This window comes from Monodon monoceros, unplaced genomic scaffold, assembly GCF_005190385.1.
Source record: "Monodon monoceros isolate NGI ecotype Baffin Bay Population unplaced genomic scaffold, NGI_Narwhal_1 Super_Scaffold_18, whole genome shotgun sequence".
NCBI lineage: Eukaryota > Metazoa > Chordata > Mammalia > Artiodactyla > Monodontidae > Monodon > Monodon monoceros.
The window spans coordinates 43,198,264-43,223,799 of NW_021703774.1; the positions used below are offsets into that span (position 1 = coordinate 43,198,264).

At 36.1% G+C, this 25,536-nt stretch overlaps 1 protein-coding gene across 3 annotated transcripts in view; it reads right to left on the reverse strand.

Moving 5' to 3' along the window:
• Window positions 1-25,536, reverse strand: part of HMCN1 (hemicentin 1) — a 508,266-nt gene that overhangs the window by 325,819 nt on the left and 156,911 nt on the right. For all 3 annotated transcript variants that reach the window (XM_029226849.1, XM_029226848.1, XM_029226847.1), the window contains exons 5-6: window positions 8,225-8,396; window positions 6,353-6,459 (exon numbers count right to left, since the gene is read on the reverse strand). In XM_029226849.1, the coding sequence (XP_029082682.1) occupies window positions 6,353-6,459; window positions 8,225-8,396 (279 nt within the window). The remainder of the gene's footprint in view (window positions 1-6,352; window positions 6,460-8,224; window positions 8,397-25,536) is intronic.

The window sequence follows — 25,536 nt, forward strand, 5'->3', positions numbered from 1 at the left end:
AAACATAACAGGAAATTTCCTAGGCACTAGACACTGAACTGGGTTTGTATTGGCTTGAAATTCTGAGAGTTGTATTTTAAAGAGTATATTTACTCATACAATTTATAAAGGTTCATAATGAGTTACACTACTATCCTGAGTTAGAATGTCATGTTGATCAAGTTGCAGAAGAATCTGAATCAGGAATACAGAGGCTGCTGTAGTATGAGCAGACCTGAGGCAAAGATGAGGTTAGACTAGATACCCACTGGCATTCTATAATTGTAAATAGGTAGCCATGATCCACAAAGCAGTAAGAGGAAAGAAGGAGCAGAGTGAACCAGAGTGTAGGCTTCTAAATTGGAGTGAGTCTATGAGGAATGAAAAAGCAGGACAGGCTGAAGTACCATGAAGCAAGGACCATGGAGAGCTCCAGAGAAAATTAGTTGCTCCTCTGATAGCTTCCTGGTCAGTTCTATTGCAGATGGATCTACTTTTAGTTTAAGGATAAAAGCCCTCTCTACATTGAAAGCCCCTGAAGTCAATAATTATATCATATATATCACCTATAAAATCTTACTCAATAGGCATTTAATATATGTAGGTTTAATAAATGATACTACGTCATCCAAATGCTTAATGTTGGCACTTTTCCTTAGATTCCCCTAGGACCAACTAATGCCAGAGTCATCAAGAATTCATTGAATTTTTCTACACACATTATGCTAAGTGTGTTCACACATTATCTCGCAAAATACTGTTACATCCAAAAATGATTTTATAGCACCATAAAGAAACTGGGGCTCAAAGAAATGATTACTTGCTTAGGTTTAGACAGGGAGTTAAATGGCAATTACTCCAAGCTCAATACTCTTTCTAGGTCTATGCACAGCATTTTAGGATAACATAATCTCTGAGTTGATTTGGACGCTATGGCATAGAAAACAATAATACCACCCAACTATTCATTTGCCATTCTAAATTTCTAAATACACTCCCATTTAGGAGGGGTCAAGTTAGTGGAGTGTTGGTAAAATTCTCTCTGAAAAGAGAAAGCCCTAATTTGGGGTATTTGCCAATTTCTGTGATGTAAATACTACCACAGTGGCTGACTTCAAGCTCTCAACAGGATGTCACTGAACACAGAGCTGGGAAGAGAAAGTGCATAACTGACTCTACACGAGCCATTTATGAGCCAGCTCCAGCAGACCATTAGGCCATGACAATAGTTCTCGCCAATGGGTTATAAAGGAAGTAAAGCGTGTCTGTCACTCACAAAAAATTCTCATCAGAGAAGTGACACAATCCCTTCCTTTTTTCTATTCAATGCACATGGTCTAGTCTTTTCCCCATAAAAAAAATATGATGGTGCCTCCATCAGCTTGGGTTCCTGAGTGACCATGTGAAGTAGAACACCTGTCAGCCCTCACAGGACATAAGACATTAGTGAGGAATGAACTTTCTTGTATTAAGCCGGGAGAATTCCTCCTGGTACTAAATGTGAGTCGTGCCCCGTTATAAACTGAATTAAAGTGTGATTGATAGAGTTGGCTTTAACTTCTCTCTCCTAAGGAGTTTCAATGTTTTATAAAATAATAAATAAACCAAGTAAAAAATAAAACCTTTATGTGTATCTGAATTAATAGAAAATATAGGTACAATTTACACACATTCAGGAGAATAAGGAAAACAGCTTTAACTAATTTTACCATTCATGTGTCAGAAACCATTTAAACATTTTACCAACATCTAAATTAATCATGACAATATTAAGTAGGTATTATTTTCCCCCATTTTTCTCAGACTTGGAGAGGTTTAGGTAATTTCTTCAAGGTCAAAAAGATACTAAGTAGTGTATCTTGAATTAAAATAGACATCCATCTCTTTTTAAAGTTTTTACTCTTATATGACATACTGTTCTTTACAAATTAAAGAATATTATGGTTTTAATCAAATATTTATTGAGAATCTACTGTGGGCTAGGCATTGTGCCAGCCATAAAGATATAATAAAGCCAGCTAGATTTAAATACTATCATTTTATTAGGTATTACATTTTTAAAGAAATGTGATACAAGGAGAGAAATGTACCCAAAACAAAGAGTAAATTCTGTATATGTTCACACACACACACACCTCTACACATTTATACAAAAACACAAGAGTACAGGTATGTCTTTAAAGGAAACATTCCATTTGGTTGACAATCTGATATTGGCAGACCAAAATAACTGGGAAATATTCCAGGAAAAAATCTACTATACAGCATTCCTAAACATTGAATTAATGCCATATCTAATCCATTTAAATAACCCACCTGGTGTAGTCTGAAGGCTTATTCAAAAGAGGCACCAGGTAAGAATAATTGGAGTCCAGCATAATATTCTACTTGTGCAGTCCTTTGCAGACTTGAGGCTTATTTAATTATGATTCCTTAGCAAGTTTGTGTCACTTGAGTATGATTTCTAAAATATCCTTATCCTATAGAAAATGCATTAGTAGGCTCTGGCAACAAAAATAACTATCTACAAACAGAATATTTCTACTACTCTCAGAATCTCAATAGAATCATGTGGTTGGGTACATTCCCTTCTCTCCTTAGGAGATTATGTAAGGACAGTTTAGCCAAATTTACTTAATGGAAACACCCCAGGGCATGTGCTAAATTACATGATCACATTGATAATCCTAGACTAATAGAAAGTCTGTACCACCTAAACCTAATGGGTGCTGACAGTTATTTAATGTCTTTGCAGGAAGTTTCCCTTAAAGAGCAGAGCACACAGTTTGGCCTGAGAGTTTCCGTGGTTATGTTCAAATACTCTATATACAGATACAGCTGACCGAATGGAAAATTTATATTTTTTCTCAGAAATTAGATTCAGGATTTGTAGCTTCCCTACAAATGAAAATTTAGGGGCATAAAACAACCTTCTCTTTTGTTTTTAATAATACTTGCAGTTCATTTCAGTGACCTCTTTTTGGCATGTTTTCCCCTGCATCACAGGCAACCTAAAACATCCAAGTCACTTATATGAACTGTACTGATGAGTTGACTCATTGTCTATGTTTAGTGAAAATGTCCTACTAAATCACACAAAAGAAATTACCAGGGTTTCAGAGGAGAACCACAAAAGAAAAGAAATTGCCACTCTCATAGCATTTCAAATCATGGACATAATAAAATGTTCTGCGTCAGTGTATCAACTGTGGGTGAACTAAACCAATGCTTCTGCCTTCTTCCCTGGGTATCATCAGAATAAGTGTATTAATTTTTATTCAGGAATATTTATACAGTTCTTTCCCAGGCACTATGGCATATATTGGTGACACAGTCTGGTCTATAGCAAAATTGGAGGACAAAATCTGTACAGAAATACATATGACATAAAGGGGAAAAATAATGCAAAAGGGAGGTGCAGAAAAATTGCAATAGAAAGCCAGAGGGAAAAGAGAATGTTCTGGATGAAAAAAGTCAGAAAAATCTTGATGAAAGTGTTGCCATTTGAGCTGAGCATTAGTGGGTAGTTATCAATCAGACATAAAGTAAGAAGAGCATTCTAGAAAGAAGCAACAGCTTGAGACAGAGCATGGACCATGAGAATGTGGTAAGAGAGAGGGTGAGAGACACTGCAAAAGCATATTAGAGTGGTTGAGGTTCAATTAGGTGGTCCTTGAATACCAGGCTAAGGTCAATTAAGAGATAGGCTGTGCTCCATACTTGAGATTAAAACTGTTATGTGAAACATTCAAAAAGCCATTATTAATTCCATTGATAGAGCAGACACTTGCCAGATAGCAGAGTGCACAGGAGACGGCACCAGGGATGTGCTATCTTATCTCAGACATTTCTCCGCTTGAGAAAGCACACGTGTAAAACGTTATCATTCATTAGCCATTCAAAAGGGAGATCCAAAGTCAACAGCCGTATTTATGTCAGTAGATTCAGCTCAATTTCCTTTTCACCAACCCAATACATTATTTTGGCATTTCGTTTAGGAGCAAAATAAGTTTACTATCTTTACTTGCATTGTAATGCTTATCCTTTGTTTAGTTACCACGAATTGTACTCTAGAAATTGTGTAACATCAGGACCAGAACCTTTTTGGTGATGACTAGATATAAATTTAAGGTAATATGATAATAGATACTGTGTCTTTTTATTGTTTTCTTAATTATAGGAGACGCTTAGAAACGTGTCTACAGTGTTCCCACCGTCTTATCCTCTCTCTCCTCACTCACAGACTAATCCTCAGTGCTTCTCTGTTCTAATTATCAATTAAGATGTACTCAGTGCCCATTAAGTATCATGGAACATGGCCAAAAGCAGATGCTCAGTAAATGTTTACTGAATGGAGACTGAATGAATAGGTGTGTTAGGCACAAGGAAAACCATCAGACATATAAAATATCCCTCTTCTAGGCAAGAGTTTTACTAGAGGAAATACCACTGCTAGTAATCCAAATCACCTGCAAAATGGATTCAAATACTTTACAATAAGTTGCTAATAATACGGAAGAGTGTCATCACTTGTACATATTTCAAAATCAATGATAAACAACTTAATGTCACTATTCAGAGAGCAAGAATGAATTACCTTAGTGAACTTGCTAGCTCAGGACACTGCTGGCTTAGGTCATGCTTAAATTAAAGTGTTTGAGGGATAAAGAGACTCAGAACTTCTTATACTCCTTCTTACTGTGGTCATAGAAAGTCAGACTCTATCTAGTCATATTTTGGGCAAGTTGGTCAAAATAACCATAACATCAAATTTGGCCACATTTATTTAAAATATAACAGCAAAACACTTCATTGTTGACAATCTAATGCACTCAATAAATATTGAGCAACTACTATGTGCAAGGAACTGGGTGAATAAAACAGGCAGATGGGACCATTTCTGATCTATTCAATAAAAAATTACTAATTTTATTTCACATTGCCTTTTTACTTACACCCTTATCCCATATTATCCATGTTTAAAAATCCATATTACACTTTCTATTTTCCTTATAAGGCTGAGAGTTCTGAGAATAAAAAATTGATATTCTAGGATTTAAATGGAGTTACAATGAAAATTTTCATTCTTTAAATTGGTAAAGTTAATATAAGTATTCCTTAAAAAAAAAAACTGGCATGCAAAAATGGCACCTCGAATCTCTACAGTGTAACACCTCCGCATACTTTCACAGAAGCTAAATAATTTGAACTATGAGCCCAATGATTCCATTTTTTTATGGAGGGAAGCTGAGACAATGAAAGAGTAAATGATGTAAGGGGTATCTTCATTTGAATTGTCCCGGAAGGATTCTAGAGTAAGTTGTTCATTTGGGAGGTATGACGGATGCTAATAAGCAAAGAGCAGGTAACACAGGAAAAAGAATACAGCCCATAAAGGGTGTGCTTTTAAGCCTGCTCTCACTGGAGCTTATTCCTGCAGGGGATGAAAGCTGCTTTTGAGGGGCTTCATCCTCCGGAAGAACAGCCTTCTCCTGTTCAGGTTAAACAAAAAAAAAGCCTCTCAGACACAGAAACACGGGTACCTGAGTTGGAAATAGGCCAGAGCACACTGAAAATTTTGAGAAATATGGGCAAGCCACTCAGACCACGTACTAGAGTGGGTCCCACATATAATGTGCAACAGAACTAGATCTCAGATTTATGGCATCCTGAATTTTGAGGGTATGTTCTTTCCTCCATACTGCCAAAATACAGTGCTTTCTTAGAGTGAATATATACTACTTAATTTAATTCTAGGATACAAATACCATTCTGTGTTAAAGTACACAATGAATGTGCATCCACCAAATACCAATAACCAGCAGTGCTTGAGAGCTTATTTTGTAGCAGGAACTATGCAAAGTACTTCATTTGTACCATCTTAATTTAATTCTCAGCACAATTCTATGAAGGAAAGGACTATTATTGCCATCCTACATTACAGAGGTGGAAAGCAAGGCACAGAGAAGTTATAGTTCTGATGTAATGCAGCTTTTAAGTGGCGGTGTTGAGATTCAAACCCAGGGCAGTTCCACACTGGGGCCTATGCCCCAACCATCATTCTCTACTGGCTCCATCTCTGATTGTTTTGGAAGCAGACAGTGGCTAACACAATCAATCTGCCGATTTGATGATAGGAAAATTATCCAAGAATTTTAAGTCTATTTATAGTGGTATTGATGCCTTTCGTGGTCATCAAAACTTAACACTGTCAATTCATGTGATCGAGACACCTCCTACAAATGCACCATGTATATTGCTTTTTAGTAAAAGCGTTCTCTATGATTGCTAGAGGAGATATAAATAAACTATTGTATACACTCTATAAAACATGCCAACACCAAAATAAAATAACAAATAGACTATAAGATACCTTCACTGTCCATATTCCAGCCTCTGGCTCTTTAACATTCACCACCTTGGCAGAGTTGTGAATATTTAATAGTTCATTCAGGCCAAATCCCTTTTTTATCAGCTTCCCTGCAAGATAGACATAATGGTAACAAGCATAATCTTTCTTTCAGCTATGTATATTAGCTGTATACATTTCCAGTACAAAGTACCTGACGGACATTTGTGCCTCTAGCTCAAAACATTATTTTATTTATATCTAAAATATACTCAACTTTAGCATTTCTGGATATCGGAATTGAAGTAACATTCCTATTTGCTATGCTGATTTGATCTTATAAAGAGAGTAACAAATGACAGGCTGTAATCATATTTCCAAAGCCAGCCTAGGTAACTATTATGGCTACCAAGAAGTTATGTGGAGTCCCCAGAGACATTTACACTTGATAGATGGCAAAAACAGTAAAACAGAATAAATGTCTTTTGGAAGATCACTCAGGGTATTACTAACATAAGAGCCCTGGGCATATCTTTGCATAAAGTGTACAACTTAAGTTTTCCACGAAGCACAGCTTGAAGGCTTTTACTTGTCATAGGAATAGTTAAAGGAGGCAGTGTAATGAAGTAGCATGATAGGTGGAACCTAGGAAGAAAAGCAAATTTGGAATTAAGCCATAGTTTACTTATTCACTTCACTCTTGGCTCTCCTATGGACTACTTCTGCAGTTATATAAACAAATTAATTATAAGAATTCTATGTTTGCATCAAAAGCTTTACAATCACTGTAAATGACTTTTAAAATATCAATATCAATGACTTTTTAAAGTAGCAGAAACTTAAGGCAATGGTTACAGGTACTTTTAAGTAGCCAGATAATGAAAAACACAAATCTTTCCTGAATAGGTAGCATGGATGGTATTAGAAGAATGCTACCTAAAAAGACAAATCCATTTCTAAAGACAAACCCATTTTTAAGACCAAACCTGTAGAAGTCTTGAAAAACAGATTTTGCTTGCTTGTAAATTTCAATTTGATTGTTAGTGTGGATGAAGCCTTTGAGGACAATTGCATACGTTATTTTCTTTAAGGTATTAGTTATTTTCTAAGACTCAAATAAGTAAGAAAGATAGTTACTCCCTCCCCATTTATAAATATTCACAAATAGGTAAAAAAAAATGTAGCACACACTAAAGCTACAATGGGAATAAAAATATTTTGCAAACATCAATAGGTTTAAAAAATTTTTCTAAATGCAAATATTAAGAAAAATGAGGTTTCTGTTTTTATTAGATTACTATTCAACATTAAGTCTTATTGTAATATTCAACTGGCAATGGAATCAAGCCAAAACTTAGGGTTATACTATACAATTACTGAGGAAGCAAAGTAAATTAAAACATTCTAATGAGAACATGAATTTGTTTTTTAATGATTGTCTCCTATAAAATTAAAATTTATCAAGAAAATGATACAGTAAAAAAATTAATCAGTGGTTTTAAGAGGAGTTTTTTCATGTGATTCACTTAAAAATAACATAAAATACTGAATTTTACAGAATAAGTTATTGTGAAGTACTTCCCCACATAAAGATGAGGAAAATAAGATTCCAGGTTCAATTAAAATACTTTTTATTTGGGATACTTTACCTACAATTAAGTTAGTACATGTGATCTGTTTAAATTATTAGGAGTTTTAGCTTTTTGAATCTCATGTTAAGTCAATAATACTTATGACTAAAAACATTCAGTTTTAATTTTTAAACATCTTCCCTAGTCACTTTTGGATTTACTGAATTTATTCATAAAGTTAGCATTAATTTGAACAAGTGCCCAAAAAATCTTTTACCTTTCATGGTTTTTCTATTTTATTATATGAATGTCCCATATATCTCACCTAAAGGATTGCGAATTTCAATCATTGGAGAAGGGCCACTCAGAGACACAGTAACCTCTTTTAGACTGGGATCAAAAGGAATTTTCCAAGTGTTTACAGCCTGTTCCAAATGATCTGTTGACAAGAGGTGAACTTTGGAAGCCTGAACCGCTTCCTCTACCCATTTTAACACCTGTAAGAGAAAAAAAGAAGCATGAGTAATATCAAAACATTTACAGCTTTATACTACCTCGAATTCCTGGTGCAGTAGTTGACTGTGCTTAATTACACGACTCCGTCACTTTCTGTACTGGTGTGAGGTTTATTTCCATCACAGTTAAGACAAACTTTCCCAACCCTCAGAATGGGAGGAAATATTCGCAAACGATAAGACCAACAAGGGATTATTCTCCAAAATTTACAAACAGCTCATGCAGTTCAATATCAAAAAAACAAACAACCCAATGGAAAAATGGGCAGAAGACCTAAGTAGACATTTCTCCAAAGAAGACATACATATGGCCAAGAGGCACATGAAAACATGCTCAACTTTGCTAATTATTAAAGAAATGCAAATCAAAACTACAATAAGATATCACCTCATACCAGTCAGAATGGCCATCATCAAAAAATCTACAATTAATGCTGCAGAGGGTGTGGAGGAAGGGAACCCTCCTACACTGTTGGTGGGAATGTAAATTGGTAGAGCCACTATGGAGAACTGTATGGAGATATATATACAATGGAATACTACTCAGATGTGGTATATATACAATGGAATACTACTCGGCCATAAAAAAAGAATGAAATAATGCCATTTGCAGCAACATGGATGGACACAGAGATTATCATACTAAGTGAAGGAAGTCAGAGAAAGACTAATATCATATGATATCGCTTATATGCGGAATCTAAAAAATGATACAGGCAGATTATCAACTTTGAAGAAATAAATTTTAAGGAGGTATGGGAGGAAGGAATACATTTTATAAAATGTTACAAGGAAGCTCATGAATGACCTTTGAATAGTAGGAGTTTTAAGTATGCTGTTAAAAATCTGTAAGGGACAGTTAAGAAAATGATCAGACTGTAAGAGAAATGTGTGAGCTTGCCAAAAAAGGATTTCAGTATAGATTTTGTCCTTATCAAATGAAGTTAAAGGAACAAGTTATAGTTAAAGTTTGAATGGAAGAGCCTGCCATTGTTGTTCCATATCTGGTTGTTGCTGTGTGCATTCCTTTATTGAGCCTACATCTTCATAATCTTTTTGGCAGGTATATGTTGAACACTTGTTTCATGCTCAAGACAGGATCAGAGAGCATGGATACTGACAACTGATTCGTCTGTTTTCTTCTTTTTCCATGACTGTATCTACTGCCTCATCTTGATTTACAAGCAAAACCTAGAAAACCTACAAAGATAAGTGTTTTGTGGTTTATCTAGGAATAATACAGAAAATATTGCTGTTATTTTTGGTGAAGAAAATCAATTTTGTATAGTTTATTTCAACCTAAAAAAATTTGAATTTTGTTTAAAAATTTTTTTTTAAATGATACAAATTAACTTATTTACAAAACAGAAACAGACTCACAGACTTAGAGAATGAACTTGTGGTTACCGGGGGGAAGGGAGTGAGGGAGGGATAGATTGGGAGTTTGGGACTGACATGTACACACTGCTGTATAAAAAAAAGAAAAAAAAGACAAACCTTCCCTACATCCACTTATTATAGTAGGTTCAGAATAAAATGCTAGTTTAACTCATGCACAAATTTCAATTTTTATATCTTGGAATAATATATTCAAAATGAGATTACAGTGTACAAAAACCAGTTGTGCAGAGATATTACATGCAGAGGTATTACAGACAGTTCTATTTCTCAAGAGAAATGAAAAGAACCTATAAAAAACATGGTAATGGCGATACTGAGATTCTTTTTCCCTCCATTCTTTCTTCCTGGATTTCTTTTAAGGTCTAATTTATAAAAGATAATTAGCAAATTATCAAATCCAATTTCAATATATTGGGTATTGAATTACTGTAATAGAGTATACTATAATTATATATTGTATATTATAATATATATTGTAGTATATTAATTATTGAAAAATAATTGCCATGCCAGCAAACTATTCATTTTTATGATAAAATAAATAAGTAGAAAATAATGGGAAAAGTAACCACTGTATTTTTTTAAAATGGAAAAATATTTCACCACCAATTTAAGTAGTGTGTCCTTGAAAACTAGGCTTTGGGAAAATACTAAGAAACTGGGTTATAATAGGGTATTAATAACTCACTGTGAACAAGGAAACCTTCCAGTCCACAGAAATGTTCTGCAACAGCAAACACAATTCCTCATTAAACAAAGAGGTCATGACTGGACAGGTACTGCTTAGTTAAACTTACACAATTACTTCTAAATCATACTAAGCTTTAATCCATCTCAGATCTTTCTCTGGCTCATATATCCTTTAAGACTATATCCCTTGTAATTATGCATAAAACACTGAACAGTGCTGGATATTAAGCTACAACCAAGCTACTCAAAATAAACAAAAACATATTTGAAATTTCAATAGTAGTAGCCACAAATCAATGAATCAAACAAGTATTGTGCAATAACTTAATTCTCTGTAAAAAGGATCCTCCCATTTTTTTTTTTTTTTTTGTCCTCAAGGATGAGGAAAGTGGCTAAGACATATTATCATAAAATTAACAGTGTGAGGCAATTATGTTCATTCATTAAATAAAGGTTTATCGTTCAAAGTACTCTTCCAGGTACTAAGTGTTGATGAACATATTTTTAGTCAATATTTAGTAATCACACTTCTTCTCTGAACTAGTATCTTTTTGCATTATTTTGTAGTCTGCATTATTCGTTTTTAATAAATCTTCTTATCTTTCCTCCAAGGTCAAGAACCCCAGCTCCTTCATCATTGTATACCCTGAACCAAGCGACCTGCTCTACACATAATAAAGGTGGGATATGTACTAATGTCCATGAAGTTGGTCATAATGATGATAATAACGATGTCTTCTCAAATAAAAGACTGTTATGGGAATTCATGAAACAGGGAGCCCTTGTTGAAATAATGTATGTAAGGTGCCCATCACAGTACTTGCCCCATAGTGGATATTCAGATGTTTTCCTCCATCTCCAACTAAATTCCCTTCTCTTCCCCTAATTAAAAATTTCAATAATGACTTCATGGGCAAAGTGAAAACACTTATCCACGAAAGTCAGATAAGATTTCTGTAAATGAAAAAGAGACACAAAGTCATTCCAGGTAGAAGAGAAGTTCTGAAGAAACACAGACAGAAGTACTCATATATGTGAGGAACATGAGTGCATCCAACTGCCTACAGTTAAGTGCTCAGAAAAGGGAGAAGCGGAAGATGAGGTTGGAAGCTCGTGTCAGGGGCAGACTATGTATGGTCACAAAGTAAAGCTATGACAATCGGATTTTATCCTAAAGACCCAAATGAAAAATTCCTGAAGGACTTTATGCAGAGGAGTAATACATTGAATGTGGTATTTTACAAAGAAACACCTGTAGTGGTATCATCAACTGAGCACAAAAAACAAACCTATACAGTTAATTACTCCATAAATCAAATGATATATTTCCTCAAAGTTTAACCTTATAAAGCACCTGGAATTTTATGTATGAAATAAAGCATGTATCAAGATAATTGTCTAAAGAAGCAGATGCCATATTTTGAAAAATGGGTTCTGAGTGACCTATCATGCTTGAACAGAAAGGTATGAATCATTCTGCTCATCAAATCTATCCATACGGCTATAGAAACCAGACTGATTATCACTAATATTTGATCTTAAATAGAACACGTTTTAATAATCAGAGTGTTGACATTCTTATGTCTTAAACATAGAATATGACTGCATAACTCAAGGAAATGCAAAGAACTGACTTATTGTCTGAGAAAGCACTTGATAAATTTGACAGGGGATAAATAACTTTGAGGATAATGTCTGATTTAGAGACTAAAGAAGGCAAAGGACAAGAGAAATCAGATAAATAGAACATTTGTTTTAAGGACAAGACACAAAATGTGGCCATAAATAATTCTCAATGTAAGGGAAGAAAAGAATTTGAAAACAAGGATAGTATAGAATCTCAAGTTCAACAATGAAATGCAGTAGTGTTAAGTAGAAAAAAAAGTGAAATCAATTTTTTATACACCTTTACTTAAATGTATAGTGTATTCTGGGTGACTCCTCAAACATACCTCTCCTTCAAACCCAACGTAGAAAGGTTATGATATATCACTGGAAATCTATCCTGTTGTCTGTTAGTTATGGATGGAAAGCATTAAGTTCTAGGCATTCTTATGAAAATGGAAAACTATTTAGTTGCATTTTCATAAGACAATTGTGTTTAAATGGTACGAAATATAAGCAGGCTTTTGGTTTATTCTTAATACTGTTTCCAATTCATCAACATTTATGAGGCTTTCACAAAGGGATTACCATGTATCATGATACTACTTATTGGGAAAGATACTCATGATACTTTTTTTATCCACTTACAGAAAAAAATCAAATTGAAAACAGATGCAACTCACTTTGTTAGAAAATACAGATATTACCTACATGGGAGTAAAAGTAGATCCCTGCAAGCCACAGATCACCATAAGTGAGGTTTCTGGCCTCTCATGTTGCCACATACAAGAAAAAAAAAAAAACAACTTTGTCTAACCATGAGAAATGTTCTCATGAGATTGGAAATGATCTTATACTGATATTATAATGACAAAAAGAAGTGAACTAGAATAATGTGAGATCCTTTGAATCAGTACCTTTTCACTAACATAAAAACTGTTTCAACTCACTAGGGAACCATTAATTGTACATTAAGTTTTAATGTAAAAATAGTCTCTCATGATTTGTAGCAGCTTAAACCTCAAAGGGCCTTTGAGGACATCTAACCCAGCTCTTTTATTTTATAAATGAGGGAAACTGATATTTGAAAGAGTTCTTGTACCTTTTAAACACCTAACCAGACTGATTCTGGCTCAGTAGTTATTTTTTACATAAGCCCCTTTGTTCCTGAATACACTCTCTTAGTTTAAATATTTTGCATCCTATGTAATAATCAATATTTAAAAATAAGTTCATATTTCTATTCAACTCAGGAAGGAAATGCAAATATTATTGCAAAACACAAAACTAGCCTACATTATTATGTATTATGAAATACAATGCACAGTATTAAGTAGAAATGGAAGTGAAATAAATTTTGCATACATCTTCAAGAATAGAATTTGAAGAAAACTTTGTTTGGAAGGATTTTTTTCTTTTTTCTTTTTTTAATCAATATATGGTTGATATGTAACATTACATTCATTTCAGGTATACAATATAATGATTCGGTATCTGTACATATTGCAAAATGATCACCACAATAAATCTAAATAACACCCATCACCACACATAGTTACAATTTTCTTTCTCTTGTGATGAGAACTTTTAAGGTTTACTAAGCATCCTTCAAATATACGACACAATATTATTAACTATAGCTACCAGGCTGTACATTACATCCCCAAGACTTACTTAATAACTATAAGTCTGTACCTTTTGATCCCTTTACCCATTTCGCCTATCCCACCAAACCCCCGCTTCTGGCAACCACCAATCTGTTCTCTGTATCTTATGAGTTCAGTTTTGTTTTTGTTTTAGATTCCACATATAAGTGAAATCATATGTTATTTGTCTTTAGTCTGACATTTCACTTAGCATAATGCCCTCAAGGTCCATCCCTGCTGTCAAAAATGACAAGACTTCCTTCTTTTTATGGCTGAATAATATCCCAGTATGTGTATGTATATATGCCACATTTTCTTCATCCATTCATCTGTAGGTGGGCACCTGGGTTGCATCTATGTCTTGGCTACTGTAAACAGTGCTGCAATGAACACAGAATGAATATAGTTTTGAGTTAATGTTTTCATTTTATTCAGATAAATACCAGAAGTGGAATTTCTTGATTATAAGATCATTTTTAATTTGGGGGATAACCTCCATACTGTTTTTCATAGTGGCTGTACCAATTTACATTCCCACCAACAGTGCACAAGGGTTCCCTTTGCTCCACATCCTTACCAACACTTGTCATTTCGGTAATAGCCATTCTAACCAGTGTGAGGTGATATTTCATCATGGTTTTGATTTGCAATTCCCTGATGATTAGTGATGTTGAACACCTTTTCATGTACTTGTTGGCCATTTGTATGTCTTCTTTTTTTTTTTTTTTTTTTTTTTTTTGCGGTACGCGGGCCTCTCACTGTTGTGGCCTCTCCTGTTGCGGAGCACAGGCTCCAGACGCGCAGGCTCAGCGGCTATGGCTCACGGGCCCAGCCGCTCCATGGCATATGGGATCCTCCCGGACCCGGGCACGAACCCGCGTCCCCTGCGTTGGCAGGCAGACTCTCAACCACTGCGCCACCAGGGAAGCCCTGTATGTCTTCTTTGGAAAAATGTTTTTTCAGATCTTTTGCCCACTTTTTAATTGATTGTTTGGGTTTTTTTGCTATTGAGTTGTATGAGTTCTTTATGTTTTCAATATTAACCCCTTACCAAATATATGATTTGAAACTACTTTCTGCCATTCAATAGGCTGCCTTTTCATTTTGTTGATGGTTCCCTTTACTGTGCAGAAGCCTTTTAGTTTGTTGTAGTCCCACTTATTTTCGCTTTTGTTGCCTTTGCTTTTAGTGTCAAATCCAAAAAATCATCACCAAGACCTATGTCAAGAAGTTTATCACTCACGTTTTCTTCTAGGAGTTTTATAGTTTCAGATCTCACATTCTAGTTTTTAATCCATTTTGAGTTAGTTTTTGTGAATGGCGTAATATAGTGGTCCAGTTTCACTGTTTTGCATGAAGCTCTCCAGTTCTCTCAACAGTATTTATTGAATAGACTTTCCTTTCCCCATTGTATATTCTCGGCTCCTTTGTCATAAATTAACTGACCATATATGTGTGGGTTTATTTCTGGGCTCTATTTTGTTCCATTGATCTATGTGTCTATTTTCACATCCATACCATAACTGTTTTGATTACTATAGCTTTGTAATATAGTTTTAAATCAGGCAGCATGATGCCTCCAGCTTTGTTCTTTCTCAAGACTGCTTTGGCTATTTGACGTCTTTTGTGGTTCCATACAGACTTTATGATTGTTTGTTCTAGCTCTGTGGAAAATGCCATTGGAATTTTGACAGGGATTGCATTGAATCTATAGATTGCTTTGGGTAGTATGGACATTTTAACGATATTAATTATTCTAACCCATGAGTAGGGAATATCTTTCCATTTATTTGTAATTTATTTCATCAATGTCTTATAGTCTTTAGTATACAGCTTTAAGCTCCTTGGTTAAATATTTTTCTGAAGTATTTTAGGTATTAAGTATTTTATTTGTTTTGATACCATGTGGAAGGATGTTTTTAATGTAAAAAATTATATCCAAATGAATTTCTCCAGAACATCTTTTGTCCTTTTGGTGGGAAAATGGAAATATGGTAAAGTGTTAGATACAACTTGTAATTATGCATATATCTGTATCTTTGTTATTGCTGTTTATCATCTGTCATCTCTACTAAACTGTCCCATGAGACAGAACAGAAGCTATGGATGACATGTTCACTACTATATCCCCTCAACCTAACACAATGCATGAGATATAGATATAGTAAATTCCTAATAAATATGTATGAGAAGGAGGGAAAAGAGGAAAGAGGGAGGAAAGAGAGAGAAATTGTATATCAGATCTTTACCCTCAGAGTTAAGAGTATGTGAAAAGGTAACATTTGGGCCCTGTGTTCATTTGTGACAAGCCCTCTCTCAGCACTAAATTTTCAACACTGAGCTGAATAGGGTACAAACTTGCAGGTGTGGTCTTAAATGTGAGCATCAGGCTCTAATTAGTTTTGATTTATTTGGTTAGCTAACTTGGGATTTAAAAATGCAGTGGAGATATCTCTAGAATTAAGTCCATTTTTTAAAAAATGCCAATGTGTGCTTTTCAGTAGCACTGGATGAAGATTTTTCAAGCTCAGTAGTGGTAGAAAGTTGTTCAGTAAATGAATGCAACAAAGCAAAAGTAGTTTAAAAGGCTGGGTTAGGCGTAAGTGTACCCACCTAATAATCAGAGCCTACCCAGAAAACCATCCATGTAATATTACTATTAATAATAGAAAGCACTTTTATAGTGTTTATTACATGCCAGATACTTTTAAGAGCTTTACAGTGAACTTCACAATAGCTCTTCGACACAGGAATGGCTATCTCCATCTTACATATGGAAAACCTAAGGCACATTCTCAAAGTTCATAAGTCACGCAACTAGTAAGAAGGCAGGGCTGGCCTTTTGATTTCAATAATCTTGTCTATTTTCTAAATTTATCATAAGGAAAAATCACAATTTTCAAGAGTGAATCAGAAATAATAGCTAGTGAAAAAAAATCAATGCAGGTGTTTTAAATGAGAAGTGGCTTGCAAAACAGTGGTTTGATTATCTGTATATTATTATCACTACTTGAACAGTAAATTGTCAAGAATTAACTTACATAAAAATATTAAAGCCTTTAAATCTATATTGAATTTGATGTGAGAATGACTTACTACATTTCCAAGACAACCATTTTGTGATAAACCCTACATGATAGCAGAGGCAGGCTTCACTCCACTCTGATCTGGCTAAGAGACAGAGACACTCCTCTGGGTAACGAGGAGAGCCTTTCCCCCAAGGTTCAAGTTCATTTTTACCCTGCAGTATGGCATAGAACCCATAATTCAGAATCTGCATAGAAGTCACTAAGCATTTACTGAGCATCTACTGAATATAAAGGATAGTATATGATATTATAGAGAACACCAAAGAAATAGAAACACACTCCCTGCCTTATTAGACATGACAATCTAGTTGGAGAAATGAGACAAAGACAATAAGAACAAATTAACTAGCTCTTACCTTCAAGTAATAAATTTAAAAGATCAGATTTACAGTCTCAATTTTATATTATAAATGATCAATTTATAGTCCTAAACTGTGATGCACTTTTCTACTCAAAAATTTTAATGATTCACTGTTACATTCAGAATGAAGCCCAAGCCAGGAATATACTGAGGGCTGGCAATGGGAGTAGTCTACCCTGGATGCAGATAATAAAGGGGTGCACTGTCTGTGGAAAATTTAAAAACAATAAAAAAAAACAGACTAAAAGTTGCTCTCTGCTTTCTAATATCATGTCCTAGTAATCCTAACCAATTCCCCCTTAAAAAAATTGTTTGTCTAAAGTCTAAGCAACTGCTGTTATTACCGTTGAGTTTTAATAATACATGTAAGCTTCAAATTAGCACATTTTTATTACTTTCCCTTTAAGAAACATCATATTCTGCATAGACATTAATTCAGAGAACTCCCAGTTATATATCACATACATGGTCATGCTAACTCTGTTACTCACTTTCATTTCAAGAGTATATGTAGTACTGTGATCCTACATTTTCCTGTATTTAGACAGTAGATCCAAGCTATACCTTCACAGCTCAGGAGTTACATGATATGACATGTGTTAAAAGGATCACTCTAGGCTCTGTGCTGAAATTACACTGTAGGGGATGAAAGGTCAGAAGCAAGAAGATCAGATATAAAGCCACTGCATTAATCCAGGTGGAAGATGACAGTGACACAGACCAGGGTTGTAATAGTGGGGCAGAAAGAAGTGGCCAGTTTTGGATGCTTACTGAAGCCAGAGTTGGCAGGGTTTACTGAAGACCAGAAGTGGAGCCTGAGGATGATACCTCAGTTGCCATTAACTGAGACAGTGAAGACCGCAGGAAGTTGATTTAAAGGGGTGATGGACTGAGGAGGAGAATGTAGGCTCTCAGCTTGGGCATGCCAAATTGAGACGTCTATTAGACACCAGGTGGAAGAAAGAAGCAGGCAGTCAGATATATGGATCAGAAGTTCAGTTAGGAGGTCCAGATTGGAGATATAATGGAATTTAAAATCATGAAGCTCTCCTCGCAGCCCCTCCCCACCAACAACTTACACAAAGGGGGAAGTACACCATCCTGTGAGAATAAACTTAGACGTTAATACACAATGGCCCAGAAGAAAGCCTTGGAACAAGTCTCCCCTTGTTCTGACTCCAGGCAACCTTCAGATGACAAGGTACCCCCCACATTGCATATGAGTCTGTAGGGAGTGAATGCACTAGTCATGCCAATACAAGTGTTGTAGACTTATGGCAATGAGATTTCTCATCATAGATAAATGAGTAGCATTCTAATCTTATACAACACTGCTCTGAGTTTGGCTAATGAGTGTCCATTCCTGAGGAGGATGGGCCCACTTTTGGAGTGCTGACAAACCCAGTTCCATAGTTTGCAAATCTACCACAGAAATGTCACATTTTGAGGTCTCTTAAGAAGGTCTTTTGGGCTTCCCTGGTGGCGCAGTTGTTGAGGGTCCGCCTGCAGATGCAGGGGAGGTGGGTTCGTACCCCGGTCAGCGAAGATCCCACATGCAGCGGAGCGGCTGGGTCGTGAGCCATGGCCGCTGAGCCTGCACGTCCGGAGCCTGTGCTCCGCAACGGGAGAAGCCACAACAGTGAGAGGCGTGCGTACCGAAAAAAAAAAAAAAGGTCTTTTGCTGATAATATCCATTTTTATTACCCTCTGTGTACCTTATACCTATTTAATTTGGAAAATTCCAGAGTGAGCTTTTCCAGCAGTAAGTGCCCCAAAACAAGTGAGGTTGGTAATTCATGGAACAGACCATAAATGCTCATGCTTGAAGGTAGGCAAAATAAGAAATAATTTATGTGTTATAAGGTTTTTGTCAAGAAAAGGCTTTCTGGTGGAACAAAATTTTACTGAGTTCAAAATAGAGAATATGGGTTGGGGGAGGGCTTAGAAATTGGAAGAGCATTAGAAAATTTGGGTTCAACGGGGACACTACAGAGGATTGATGACAAAAGTGACAATCAACCTCAACTCTATGAACACCTAAAACTTGTGTAAAACTACCACACCTTCAACATGATGAAAGTTCTCTAATGCAAAGCAGCTGAAAAAATAAAAGCACACTTCAGACATTTCTGAACGGTGAAATCATTCCTGCTGTTATAAAATGTCAAAGTATATTTCACTAATTTATCTTCATAAAATTCTTACGTGTCAAAGCTCAATGCGCTACAAAGGACTGAGGAAATTTATCTTGCCAGATTATTTAAAATAATAAAAATATAAAGGATGGACTTTTATACATTAGATCCTCGGACCTTACTTATCGTATAGCTAAAAGCTGGTATCCTTTTACCAATCTCTCCCTGTTTTCCTAACCACCCAGCCCCATTGGTGAAAGTGGGGTGTTAAAGTCCCGTACTATGATTGTGTTACTGTCGATTTCCCCTTTTATGGCTGTTAGTATTTGCCTTATGTATTGAGGTGCTCCTGTGTTGGGTGCATAAATATTTACAATTGTTTTGTCTTCTTCTTGGATCAATCCCTTGATCATTATGTAGTGTCCTTGTCTCTTGTAACAGTCTTTATTTTAAAGTCTATTTTGTCTGATATGAGAATTGCTATTCCAGCTTTCCTGTGATCTCCATTTGCGTGGAATGTCTTTTTCCATCCCCTCACTTTCAGTCTGTATGTGTCCCTAGGTTTGAAGTGGGTCTCTTGTAGACAGCATATATACGGGTCTTGTTTTTATATCCATTCAGCCAGTCTATGTCTTTTGGTTGGAGCGTCTAATCTTTTTACATTTAATGTTATTATCAATATGTATGTTCCTATTACCATTTTCTTAATTGTTTGGGGTTTGTTATTGTAGGTCTTTTCCTTCTCCTGTCTTTCCTGCCTAGAGAAGCTCCTCTAGCATTTGTTGTAAAGCTGGTTTGGTGGTGCTGAATTCTCTTAGCCTTTGCTTCTCTGTAAAGGTTTTAACTTCTCCATCAAATCTGAATGAGATCCTTGCTGGGTAGAGTAATCTTGGTTATAGGTATTTCCCCTTCATCACTTTAAATATGTCCTGCCACTCCCTTCTGGCTTGCAGAGTTTCTGCTGAAGGATCAGCTGTTAACCTTATGGGGATTCCCTTGTGTGTTATTTATTGTTTTTTCCTTGCTGCTTTTAATTTTTTTTCTTTGTATTTAGTTTTTGATAGTTTGATTAATATGTGTCTTGGTGTGTTTCTCCTTGGATCCTTCCTGTATGGGACTCTCTGTGCTTCCTGGACTTGATGAACTGTTTCTTTTCACATATTAGGGAAGTTTTCAACTATAATCTCTTCAAATATTTTCTCAGTGCCTTTCTTTTTCTCTTCTTCTTCTGGGACCCCTATAATTCGAATGTTGGTGCATTTAATGTTGTCCCAGAGGTCTGTGAGACTGTCCTCAATTCCTTTCATTCTGTTTTCTTTATTCTGCTCTGCAGTAGTTATTTCCACTATTTTATCTTCCAGGTCACTTATCCGTTCTTCTGCCTCAGTTATTCTGCTATTGATCCCTTCCAAAGAATCTTTAATTTCATTTATTGTGTTGTTCATCACTGTTTGTTTGCTCTTTAGTTCTTCTAGGTCCTTGTTAAACGTTTCTTGTATTTTCTCTATTCTATTTCCAAGATTTTGGATCATCTTTACTATCATTATTCTGAACTCTTTTTCAGGCACACTGCTTATTTCCTCTTCATTTGTTAGGTCTGGTGGTTTTTTGCTTTGCTTCTTCATCTGCTGTGTGTTCTTCTGTATTCTCATTTTGCTTATCTTACTGTGTTTGGGGTCCCCCTTTTGCAGGCTGCAGGTTCGTATTTCCTGTTGTTTTTGGTGTCTGTCCCCAGTGGCTAAAGTTGGTTCAGTGGGTTGTGTAGACTTCCTGGTGGAGAGGACTAGTGCCTGTGTTCTGGTGGATGAGGCTGGATGTTTTCTTTTTGGTGGGCAGGTCCACGTCTGGTGGTGTGTTTTGGGGTGTCTGTGGCCTTATTATGATTTTAGGCAGCCTCTCTGCTAATGGATGGGGTTGTGTCCCTGTCCTGCTAGTTGTTTGGCATAGGGTGTCCAGCACTGTAGCTTGCTGGTCGTTTAATGAAGCTGAGTCTTGGCGTTGAGATGGAGATCTCTGGGAGATTTTCGCCATTTGATATTACGTGGAGCTGGGAGGTCTCTTGTGGACCAGTGTCCTGAACTTGTCTCTCCCACCTCAGAGGCACATCCCTGACGCCTGGCTAGAGCACTAAGAGAGCCTTTCATCCACACGGCTCAGAATAAAAGGGAGAAAAAACAAGAAAGGAAGAAAGAAACAAAAGAGAAAAGAAAGAAAGGAACAAAGGGAGGGAGGGAGGGAGAGAGAGAGAGAGAGAGAGGAAAGAAAGAAAGAAAGAGAGAGAGAGAGAGAAAGAAATAAGATAAAATAAAATAAAGTAGAATAAAATAAAATAAAGTTATTAAAATAAAAAATAATTATTAAGAAAAAATTTTTTTCAAGTAATAGAAAAAGAAAAGACAGAACCCTAGGACAAATGGTAAAAGCAAAGCTATAAAGACAAAGTCACACACAGAAGCATACACATACGCACTCACAAAAAGAGAAAAAGGGAAAAAAATATATATATATATATCTTTGCTCCCAAAGTCCACCTCCTCAAATTGGGATGATTCGTTGTCTATTCAGGTATTCCACAGATGCAGGGTACATCAAGTTGATTGTGGAGATTTAATCCTCTGCTCCTGAGGCTGCTGGGAGAGATTTCCCTTTCTCTTCTTTCTCTTCTTTGTTCTTTCTCTTCTTTGTTCGCACAGCTCCCGGGGTTCAGCTTGGGATTTGGACCCACCTCTGCCTGTAGGTCGCCTGAGGGCATCTGTTCTTCTCTCAGACACGACAGGGTTAAGGGAGCAGCTGATTCGGGAGCTCTGGCTCATTCAGGCCGTGGGGAGGGAGGGGTACAGTTGCAGGGTGAGCCTGTGACACAAACTATTGACTTTTTCATTCATATCTCCCATTGAATCCTTTACTGTTTGCTTGGGTTTTTTGGTTTGTTTTTTTTTTCATTTTTTTCCCCTCTACTAACTACCCTTCTATTTTAGAATAGAAAAATCTCAGTGAATTCAATTGTCCCATTAAAATTCTTCCTAGTTATGAAAGGAAAAGAAATTATAAAAACACCTGTGTATATAAATACATACATTCATATACCTACGTACATATACACATACATGCAAACGTATGTAGACTCATTCAGGGCTTACTCCTGGCTACAGTGAAAGCAGGTAAAAGTCCAAAATTTACTCAGTCTCTTTCTGAGTAACAAAATAACCCATAGTTAAGAAGTTACTTGAGTACTCTTAAAATTAGCTTTCTTAGCAAAATTTATTTCCAAAATTATATAATTATGTGGGCATAGTACATGGGAGGCAGATTCATAGTTCGCCAGATTCTCAGAAGTACATAGGAGGGGGGTTTTGAAAAACAACTTTGCAGAGGTACCATCTCTTCTTTAGAACAATCATTTATATTACTAAACAAAATGCTTCTTTTAAAGTATCTGAACATCTCACTTAAAACAGATAAATTACAGCATGAAATAAGTCATACTGTGAAGAAATTCCTCACTTCATAACTGAACTACAGGCTCTTTTCAAGTGTTTATATATAGTCTTTAAAGAATTAAAAGAAGTATCTATGAGCTAAAGTATTCCAGAGTATGAAAACAAATTTTAATTTACAGTGACTAAGAAAAGTAGGTATTTATGTGTCGTGATATGCCCTCCACCCGCTTTCTACCAGAACAAAGCTAAAATACAAGATTGTCTGGTTTATACTTGACATGTAAAAATCCTATCAGTCCCTTACAGCATACACGTAATGAAAATTAGCAAGATCCTTCCCCAAAAACCTCAAAACAGACTTTGTTCCCAAGAAGAATTTACTAAGGGGCAAGATCTGGCTCTTAAATATAGAATAATTTGAGGTGGAGATTTTATTCCTCTGGGGAAGACACATATACACTGAATCTCCAGAATTGATAATGTCAAATCATACATTTACAAGGAGGAGGAATAAGAACAATTATGACCACAAGACTGCTCCACTGGCTTCAAGATGCAGACTTACTTATTCCGGATTCCAAATCATAACTGAATGGTTATTTTGATGGCTGCCATTTAAATAGCACTTACATGCTAAGCCCCTTAAGAACTTTACAAATTTTACCTCATTTAATTTTTCCTATATCCTGAAAGTATTTAAATTTTATAGTAACACACTGCTAGTAAGTATAAGATATAAGATTCCAAAAAAAGCATAGGACTCCAAATCACATGCTCTCAACCACTGTAATGTAATATAGGATAAAGTTGTTTGGGTGCCCATTGCCTCTCATTCCTACCTTTGAAAGAAATCTCAGATTCCAACTGGACCAGGACAAAGAGAAATAGAGAGGGGGTTGAGGAGAAGGGAGAGAAAAAGGGAAGGAAGGGGAGGGGGAGAGAGTGGGGGGAGAAAGAGAGAAAAGGGAGGAAGGGAGGGAAGGAGGAAGGAAAGGAGGGACAGGAGGAAGGTAAAGAAATAAATTAGATTTTGAGATTCTAAGCCTAAGTCCTAGGAATTTATAAGTGATTCAAAAGATTTCAGGGGGCTTCCCTGGTGGCGCAGTGGTTGAGAGTCCGCCTGCTGATGCAGGGGACACGGGTTCGTGCCCCGGTCCGGGAAGATCCCACATGCCGCGAAGCGGCTGGGCCCGTGAGCCATGGCCGCTGAGCCTGCGCGTCCGGAGCCTGTGCTCCGCAACGGGAGAGGCCACAGCAGTGGAAGGCCCGCGTACCCCCCCAAAAAAAAAAAGATTTCAGGCATAATTTTGATTATATGCAAAGTTAAAATTATGTCCTGGTCTAAGATGCACCCCTACACACACTTAATATGTAAATCTACCGTACTGTCATGTGCTTGTTGAGTTTGGGAATAAGACAGAGGAAGTGATTCAGATGCATTAAACACCAATAGCATTTGGTTGATTAAGTTAATCTCACAATAGATCTGCTCTCATCAGTGAGATAGGAAAATCTCACAGTCCACAGACTACAGCTCTTTCATCACTAATCAGAACCATATAAGACCAAACAGACCCTAACTCAGCTGACGGAGGCTCCCTCACTTTTAGACAGAATGTGGATGGGCACTGCAAACATTTATCTTAATGACTTAGCGTGTTGATTTGTACTCATTCTGACACATTATTTAGATATTTTAACACATTCAGTCAAGTTACAAGCACGTTTCACTGACCCCCAGACCATTCAGTCACTAAAAGGAGTCTTTTGTATATCTCTGCTCTGATTACATGTTGGTTTTAAAGTGAAGTTCTCAAGATCTCATCATACTTTCCATATTTCCAAATAGCCTCCTAAGAACTAATAATGTACACAAAAACAAGAAGCTTTAGGAAGTATACATTCAAATGTCATACAATATAGCTTTAAGTGCATTTAGTGAGGAGATAAATTGGAAGATTTAAAGATCCAGTTATTTCAGAGGTTCCACAAGGTACAAATGCTAGTAACAATGTGTGCCTAAGACAGTCAAGAAGAGGAGCCATCGGTGTGGACTAAAATTATTGGGAAACGCTTTATAGGAGTGGTAAAACTTCAATATTATACAGTTTTTTAAAATCTGGCACCATGCACAAAAATCTCAGTAACACTAACTCTTTCCAGATTCCCTGTAATCTTTAGTAAGGACCCTTAAATTTATATAACAGCCTGGGTTTTACTGGTTAACACTTGAAATAATATAGGTGAATATTCAGTACTTGCCAAGCATCTTCAGTCTCCCTTTGAAATTACAGTGAAACTTTATTAGCCCCACAACTAAATCATCACTCCAGAGACGGTAGTTGGAAACAACTGTACAAATCTTAGCAGCTCCCAAGGGGGAAAGAGAAAAAGTAAAGCAAGAGTCTAAATTTGGGAAGTAAATGAAAACGATGGATTAAGAAAGAGAAATCAGCATGCCAAAAGTTAATCTAGATGTCTGAAAAAGAAGAGATTGGAAAGTAAAGGTGATACAGAGGCAGGAAGACATTTTCAACACTAGGTGGGGGTAGTGAAGGAGGAGGTAAAAAAGAAAAAGCATCCAATGAACAATCTATTAAGGTCTTTAGAGTATATACTATTTATGTAATATTTATTTTAAATCAAATTATCACAGTTTATTAACAACCAAAGAAAAAATGACAGTGATTAATGGCCTGAAAATAGATTTTATACTAAGTTGATAAACATTTAAGTACAGTCATTTTATCAAATA